Source organism: Nanorana parkeri, unplaced genomic scaffold, assembly GCF_000935625.1.
Source record: "Nanorana parkeri isolate BGI_ZX_2015 unplaced genomic scaffold, ASM93562v1 scaffold2987, whole genome shotgun sequence".
NCBI classification, from domain to species: Eukaryota; Metazoa; Chordata; class Amphibia; order Anura; family Dicroglossidae; genus Nanorana; species Nanorana parkeri.
In genome coordinates, this window is record NW_017309255.1 from 66,385 (window position 1) to 74,980 (window position 8,596).

The 8,596-nt window shown below is 50.1% G+C and overlaps 2 protein-coding genes across 2 annotated transcripts in view; one reads left to right on the forward strand and one right to left on the reverse strand.

Annotated features, from left to right (window-relative positions):
• LOC108802624 (myb-related transcription factor, partner of profilin-like) overlaps positions 1-76 on the forward strand; it is a 4,722-nt gene extending 4,646 nt beyond the window's left edge. Inside the window, exon 2 of the mRNA XM_018574480.1 lies at positions 6-76. Within this exon, the coding sequence (XP_018429982.1) occupies positions 6-76 (71 nt within the window). The remainder of the gene's footprint in view (positions 1-5) is intronic.
• A 2,893-nt stretch (positions 77-2,969) lies between these two features.
• The window catches only part of LOC108802626 (G2/mitotic-specific cyclin-B1-like), a 5,789-nt gene continuing 162 nt past the window's right edge, over positions 2,970-8,596 (reverse strand). The window contains exons 2-9 of the mRNA XM_018574482.1: positions 8,469-8,596; positions 8,027-8,137; positions 7,751-7,930; positions 7,200-7,358; positions 6,872-7,108; positions 5,741-5,881; positions 5,550-5,660; positions 2,970-3,160 (exon numbers count right to left, since the gene is read on the reverse strand). Of these exons, the coding sequence (XP_018429984.1) occupies positions 3,056-3,160; positions 5,550-5,660; positions 5,741-5,881; positions 6,872-7,108; positions 7,200-7,358; positions 7,751-7,930; positions 8,027-8,137; positions 8,469-8,596 (1,172 nt within the window). The 3' untranslated portion in view covers positions 2,970-3,055. The remainder of the gene's footprint in view (positions 3,161-5,549; positions 5,661-5,740; positions 5,882-6,871; positions 7,109-7,199; positions 7,359-7,750; positions 7,931-8,026; positions 8,138-8,468) is intronic.

Genomic DNA, 8,596 nt, shown 5'->3' on the forward strand with positions numbered 1-8,596 from the left:
AATAGTTTTGGCCAATCCTCGAGACTCGACTGTTCCGGTGGAGGACTTCCTGGTGTTTACAAACCTCATGGAATAGGGACTCCAAAAGCAGCTGATGAAGCCGAGATCTGCTCCCCCAGCTTCTTCTCTCTGGCTATAGCAGCCAGATGACTGACAGGTGAATGTGGAAGTGATGTAATACACAGCCCGGAGGGAGATCAGCAAGGAGCTAACTTCCTCCTGACGCCCTCCCGAGCTGGTCCCAGGCCGCAGATGGGCTAGCGGATCCGGGATTGAAGGTGAGGGGTCGGGGGAGGGCTCGACAAAATCGCGCCATACAACCGATCAGCGGCTAGGGTTGTAGGTGAAACAGCCGTTAACTGCTGTAAAAACAAGCTGGTCTTTCCTGCCCGGGGGCGCGCGCATGAAAAAAATGCTGCCTGGAGACGGCAACCCACTGATGCGAGTCTGCCGTCCGTCCATTTTTTTTTTCTGCGGGCGGACGGCAACTGGTTAAGCAAGTCACCTGAGGAGCACCCCCATATGTCAGAGTGGGGGATGTCTATTGGTTGCAGGACAGTTCAGAACATTGTATCCAGGGGCTATGAACTGGAATGTTGGTATCTGCCTCATGTCGTTAAACTTGCCAACATCCTCGCAAAGTTAGGAAGACCGCCATCCTGCTCTAGTTCAACTCCTTTGGCAAGGGCTCAGACATTGTCCGGGAAAAAGAGGTTCCAAGGTTCTTATTTAAACCTGTTCACCTTTCCCAAAGCAGATCTAAAAGGTTAACTTTTTCCAGGAAAACCCGTTCCAAATGGAATCCGCCCCGTCACCAATTGCTTCCCTCCATACGGGAGACCTTTAGCTTCTGTGGACATCAAGGATGCCTACTTACATGTCCCCATCCTTTCATTGCATGTTACCTTTGTTTTGCTCTGGAAATACAGAATTACCAAGCGGTTTTCTTTGGCCTGCCTGCTGCACCTCAGATCTTCACCAAGGTGCTGGCCCCAGTTCATGTTCCGTCTCCTTGGAAGGTGGTCCAGATATCCCACTATTGGGGATGCCCTGAGAGTGAGTCAACTCAGGCTCTTGGTACATTTGGGATTTTGTGGTCAGAAGCAGCTTGGTTCCTGATCCAAGATTCTGGAACGCAAAAGTAATTCAGTTACTTCAACACGTCACCTTTATTCTGTGAGCTCCTCTGACTAGGACTCCGTTTGATAATGCCATGGCAGCGTCTAACCTCAATCAGGGAGGCACCAGAGATGAGCAGATCCGATTCGGCCTTCAGCACTAAATCACTTTCCAGTCCTGACTGTCCCAGACGTGACCAACTGGCAGGTGGCCTTCCTCAGTCATTTACATCTGGACTCATGGCACCACAGACTTGTTTCCACACCCAGGGATCCTCGAGCCTTCACAGTAGATGTTCTGGTGACGGTGGGATTAGTTCAATCTTATCTAGAACTTCCTCTGAAGGTTTTCCTACTCTGTAGAATTCAGATGGAGGGCATTCTAGTGATTCTCATTGCACGGAACTAGGTAGGTCGTGCTAGAGGACAACTTCTCTGCTCTTAGATGAATAGAGATGACTGAATCAGGTCTGTATTGCAAGGATTTCAAAATGGCCAGGCCAGCGATTGGGACGGCCGGAGGACCAGTCCTGGGAATAGAAGAGCTGGACAATCTGCCCGCAGAGCCTCACCAGGAGACCAAGATTCTCCCGGGCCATAAAAATCACTGAGTACCTTCCAATGTGATCCTGACCAGCAGAGGCGGGAAGAGGGAATCGGTGTGGTAAGCCATGACTGAGCACCGCTCTGCAGCAAGATGATTGGAAGTGAGCAGATCGGCGGTACATGGTCACTCACTTCACAAATCTATAGCAATGACCTATGAGTTTGTGTCGGCTCTGGGTGTAAATCGTTCGTTGTTCTCCTTTAACCGGCCGGCGTAAGAAAAGCCGACCCGGAGCTTCCTGGATGTAACGGCATCAAAGGAAGTCAGGTAACCCCACCCCCTCGGCACGAGCAGGAAATGAACAGGCAGCGATGCCCGTCTATAGAGCCAGCGTATCGCATGTATGGGGTGCCGATCAGAGCGCCTGCCCCCCTCCGCCAGGTGCAATCCCAGGACCAGCATGGGGGGGGGCTCTGACAGGATTGGTACACGATCTCCCTCCGGCCCCCTCTCCACTGTCAGAATGTATATATGACATCACTTCCGCATTCTTGCGTCACTCTCCGGTTACAGATTCCAGTAAGAAGTTGCTGAAGCAGATCTCTGCGTCTTTGGGGTCCCTAGGCAACATTCCCATAGAGGACCCGTCACATATCTTTGCTATTACATCGGGGGCTAAGAAACCCTTCTGTGATAAAGTGGGAATTTTTTTTTTTAAGTCCCCCACCCATACATGCATGCAAACATGCGTCAGGGGCATATACATGCGAAGTCTATTGTACCCATTACACCGCACATGTTGCTGAACGTCGCAGTGAGCAATTCTCAGGCCATCACTGATAACACTGAACTGATGAGCGGTAAAATAGTCACCGATGGTCAATTTTGGGTATGGTAGTTTTCCGTAATGCATTATAAATGGAGAAAACCACTCAAATTCTGTAATTTTTTCCATATAGTAAAATAACACACACCCCCCCCCCCCGGCCAGCAAGGGGTTAATGTCCCGAGGCCAAGAGTTGAATTGACACCACTGACCTCAGAGAATGAGGCACTTGAGGTCCAGGATGGGGCGAGCTGCAGAATTGGGGTTCCTGCGGCAGGGTTGAGGCGTCTTTACATTGGGTGGGAATGAGGTCCAATGCTGCTGGATGTGCCAGGTAAGCTTTATGTACTACAGTGCCAGCATCTCCCACAGGCATAGATCCCTACTGGTGTCCTTTACAAGTTCCTGCCATTGCTGTACAGACACTTTTCCCACCTTCTGATTAAGATTAAAAGGGCCACAAACTACTACAAGATAAAATGAACTTTATTAAAAACAAAATCTATTTACAGAAGCACACAGTGCCAACACAGTAAAATCACCAAATGGCTACAGATTTCTTCCTCATGGCATCACAGCTTGTGCCAGCTCCACAATGACCTCCGACCTCAGCTGAGGAATGGCACTTATCTTCATCTGTTTGCTGCTGGCATACTTATTCTTCACAGTCTGCAAATAGAGAGTCACATGATCACCTTCATCAGAGAGTCACATGATCACCTTCATCAGAGAGTCACATGATCACCTTCATCAGAGAGTCACATGATCACCTTCATCAGAGAGTCACATGATCACCTTCATCAGAGAGTCACATGATCACCTTCATCAGAGAGTCACATGATCACCTTCATCAGAGAGTCACATGATCACCTTCATCAGAGAGTCACATGATCACCTTCATCAGAGAGTCACATGATCACCTTCATCAGAGAGTCACATGATCACCTTCATCAGAGAGTCACATGATCACCTTCATCAGAGAGTCACATGATCACCTTCATCAGAGAGTCACATGATCACCTTCATCAGAGAGTCACATGATCACCTTCATCAGAGAGTCACATGATCACCTTCATCAGAGAGTCACATGATCACCTTCATCAGAGAGTCACATGATCACCTTCATCAGAGAGTCACATGATCACCTTCATCAGAGAGTCACATGATCACCTTCATCAGAGAGTCACATGATCACCTTCATCAGAGAGTCACATGATCACCTTCATCAGAGAGTCACATGATCACCTTCATCAGAGAGTCACATGATCACCTTCATCAGAGAGTCACATGATCACCTTCATCAGAGAGTCACATGATCACCTTCATCAGAGAGTCACATGATCACCTTCATCAGAGAGTCACATGATCACCTTCATCAGAGAGTCACATGATCACCTTCATCAGAGAGTCACATGATCACCTTCATCAGAGAGTCACATGATCACCTTCATCAGAGAGTCACATGATCACCTTCATCAGAGAGTCACATGATCACCTTCATCAGAGAGTCACATGATCACCTTCATCAGAGAGTCACATGATCACCTTCATCAGAGAGTCACATGATCACCTTCATCAGAGAGTCACATGATCACCTTCATCAGAGAGTCACATGATCACCTTCATCAGAGAGTCACATGATCACCTTCATCAGAGAGTCACATGATCACCTTCATCAGAGAGTCACATGATCACCTTCATCAGAGAGTCACATGATCACCTTCATCAGAGAGTCACATGATCACCTTCATCAGAGAGTCACATGATCACCTTCATCAGAGAGTCACATGATCACCTTCATCAGAGAGTCACATGATCACCTTCATCAGAGAGTCACATGATCACCTTCATCAGAGAGTCACATGATCACCTTCATCAGAGAGTCACATGATCACCTTCATCAGAGAGTCACATGATCACCTTCATCAGAGAGTCACATGATCACCTTCATCAGAGAGTCACATGATCACCTTCATCAGAGAGTCACATGATCACCTTCATCAGAGAGTCACATGATCACCTTCATCAGAGAGTCACATGATCACCTTCATCAGAGAGTCACATGATCACCTTCATCAGAGAGTCACATGATCACCTTCATCAGAGAGTCACATGATCACCTTCATCAGAGAGTCACATGATCACCTTCATCAGAGAGTCACATGATCACCTTCATCAGAGAGTCACATGATCACCTTCATCAGAGAGTCACATGATCACCTTCATCAGAGAGTCACATGATCACCTTCATCAGAGAGTCACATGATCACCTTCATCAGAGAGTCACATGATCACCTTCAGAGAGACACATGATCACCTTCATCCGAGAGACACATGATCACCTTCATCAGAGAGTCACATGATCACCTTCATCAGAGAGTCACATGATCACCTTCATCAGAGAGTCACATGATCACCTTCATCAGAGAGTCACATGATCACCTTCATCAGAGAGTCACATGATCACCTTCATCAGAGAGTCACATGATCACCTTCATCAGAGCCACCAATGAGACCACAATGGTTTTTATCAGCATAAGGTGCCTGTCCAGGTCTAGGACATAGAGCTTTGGTAAAGGGACGTCCCCACCTTCCTGTCCCAGGGGACATCATTGGTGGGGCTCCACAAGACAGTCGTCCCCCATCTCCACTAATCTGGATGGATCATGCAGCTGCATCCCCAAATTAGTGAGGACAGATCAGCACCAATAGTGGAAAGCAGCCACATTTCCCCCCCCACAAGTATTGGGTCCAATCATTTACTGACATGAAGAGTTGTGGCAACAAGTAACTGCTGAAAGTTTGCTATTGCAGCATGGGTAAGGGTAAGCCATACCCTTCACCTTCAGGTGTGAACACGAGTATGCAATACAGAATCTAAGTATTCTAGGGCACAAAAATCAGCATGGCTGCACTCCAGCGGAAGGGTACCTAGTTCCTGCGGCTTCTATACAGACTGGGACCCCACAGCCCATCCCCCTCCCATTACCAGGCCAACCTAAAGGACCTGGAGAGCTGTACAGCTGCCCCCAACTTATAGCAGGAAAATGTCACTTACCATATGCTTTGTGAGTCCTTTGTTCACCTTCACAACATTCTTGGCCATGTGCTGCATTATAGGAAGCAGCGAGTCTTCGGAATACAAGGTGTAGTGTTGCAGTGTCGGGGTCTGAAAGACATTTCTGCGTTCAGATCACAGTAGCAGAATGACAGCAATCATACAATACGGGAGCCAGTGGCGGCACTCACCCAGTCCCCACCATTGAAGACCTTCATGGATAGGCGGGATGCAGCAGCTGCAATCTGAGAGGGAGGGTAATGAACCATCTCATAGTCCACCATGACCAGTTCCATCAGATACTTGGCCAGACTGTGCTGCTCTGCCGTCACCTAGGAGAAGAAACTCGCCATAACAAGCCGGTACCGAGCCAAATAGTCACATTTCTGCCCCCCGCAGTCACACCATTTACAGATGGCCGTCTCCCTCATGTACTATACAAACATGGACTTGTTATCCTTAGATGAAGTACAGGTCCTCTTGAGCGGTATCTGATTCTTGGTTACCTGGTCTCCAGAAGTCCAGTGCCATCTATGCTCGGGTATCATCCAGAGGGTTTGTTAGCCTGCCCCAGGCTTGCTGCCCTGACATGCATCCATTGCCCCATCAGCTGCACCTCACTTTTCTTGCAAGTAGAATTTCTCGGCCTCAATGACCGTCTATGTCCAAGTTGTCCGGCCGCAGAGGGTGAAGCGCAATCCTTCATCTTTCCTCCAGAACCCACTTCCTGCTCTCTGCATTGGGACAGAATCCTTTCCATTTTTGTGGCGCTCCCCTCTGGCCTTTTCATGGCCCCATTGTGGGGTGCTCGGGACGCCCTTCTAATGGCCCCATTGTGGGCGTCCCCACAATGGGGCCATGAAAAGGCCAGAGGGGAGCGCCACAAAAATGGAAAGGATTCTGTCCCAATGCAGAGAGCAGGAAGTGGGTTCTGGAGGAAAGATGAAGGATTGCGCTTCACCCTCTGCGGCCGGACAACTTGGACATAGACGGTCATTGAGGCCGAGAAATTCTACTTGCAAGAAAAGTGAGGTGCAGCTGATGGGGCAATGGATGCATGTCAGGGCAGCAAGCCTGGGGCAGGCTAACAAACCCTCTGGATGATACCCGAGCATAGATGGCACTGGACTTCTGGAGACCAGGTAACCAAGAATCAGATACCGCTCAAGCTTCAGCAGAATTGGAGGAAATGAGATTCCATTCTTCACTCAGCCAAACAAAACCCAATTCCAGCTACATCATGGACCCTCCACCCTCAGACAGGACCCTCCACCCTCAGACAGGACCCTCACAGCCAAACAGCCCAACCCAGAAACACTTACCTCTCCGATCTTAGAGGCCCTCCTGAGGAAGTGCAGAGGGAGAGGGCGACCAATTCCGAATTTCAGGACACGAAGAATCTTCATCTCCATCTCCCTGATCTGGGCCTTTGTGTAGGTGTGATCAGTCACAAAGGTGAAGTCCCCAATCTCTGGAGGATACATCTCTTCGTACTTTGAGGCAAGGAACATGGCCGTCACTCCTACAAGCTGGAGCTGGTTTTTGGGAACTGGGTGAGCCTGCGAAATGGGAATAAAACCATGAAACTCAAAGTGTCCAAATACCCCAGAAGACCTGACATTCCACCCCAGGGCAGCTTCCCAATGTCACCTGCAAGAATCGGTCAATGATCCCAACGCTCATGAACATGGTCTCCTGTAGAAGGCGGAACTTCATCTGAACCTGGACCAGCCAGTCAATGAGAATGGCCCGCATGTTACCCGTCACCTCCTGGCCTTGGAGATAGTTCGGCCTTATTGCCATGGAATCCTGAAGACCAAAGAGAGCAACATGAGACCGAGCCAAAGCGAGACCGAGCCAAGACATTCACGCAAGGCGAGACCGAGCCAAGACATTCACGCAAGGCGAGACCGAGCCAAGACATTCACGCAAGGCGAGACCGAGCCAAGACATTCACGCAAGGCGAGACCGAGCCAAGACATTCACGCAAGGCGAGACCGAGCCAAGACATTCACGCAAGGCGAGACCGAGCCAAGACATTCACGCAAGGCGAGACCGAGCCAAGACATTCACGCAAGGCGAGACCGAGCCAAGACATTCACTCAACTTGAGAAACCCCAAAGAACCTTCAGAAATGAATTCCATCTCTGACCCGTCCTGCGGACACACCGGCACCATCCAGCCCACAATTCCCGGCTCACCTCCAAACTCCTCAGATAGCAGTAGATGTCCTTCACGTATTCACTGCACAACATGGGATTCCCACAGTCCTCAGCATCCACATCCTTCACCTGAATGAGGACATCCGAGAAGGCCTGGCACAGCTCATCTGGGTGGCAGCCGGATGTCTCCATAGGGCTGGGGGAGCTGGGGGCTTCCACCTGTGGGGTGAGAAGATTGGGGGGGATCTGAATTCATAGACCCCCAAACATACGAATAGACACGGCTAGATACAAACATGACCAGCGCCATCATACCTGCACAGGCTGCGGCTTCACAGAGACCGCCTCCTCCTTCACCTTCTTTGTCTCCGGAATCTTCTCTGCCGCCTTCACTTTCCTCACAACTTTTATTGCAGGTTTCTGATCCTGGAAGAGACGAGAATCTGGTGGGTCCTGCGGAGTCTCCACCTAAAACCATCAACCCCACGAGCCAAACAAACCACCCGGAGGGCAGGGAGAAGACTCCGACCTCCCAGAACCCCTTCAGGAACCCCGCCCCTCCCCCAAGCCAGGCCAGAGGGCAGGGACAAGACTCCCGACCTCCCAGAACCCCCTCAGGAACCTCGCCCCTCCCCCAAGCCATGCCAGAGGGCAGGGAGAAAACTCCGACCTCCCAGAACCCCCTCAGGAACAACCCCACCCCTCCCCCATGCCATCCCAGAAGCCCTTCAGCTAAAGCCCCCCCATGCAGACTTACCTTCTTTAGGGGCATCTTGGCATCCGCTTTGTTCCCAATATCACCCAGGGCCGTTCGGGGCCGCAGTACGGGCTTCACCGCCATCTTGCCAACAACTCCGCTCTTCATACTGTTCTCTGCATTACATA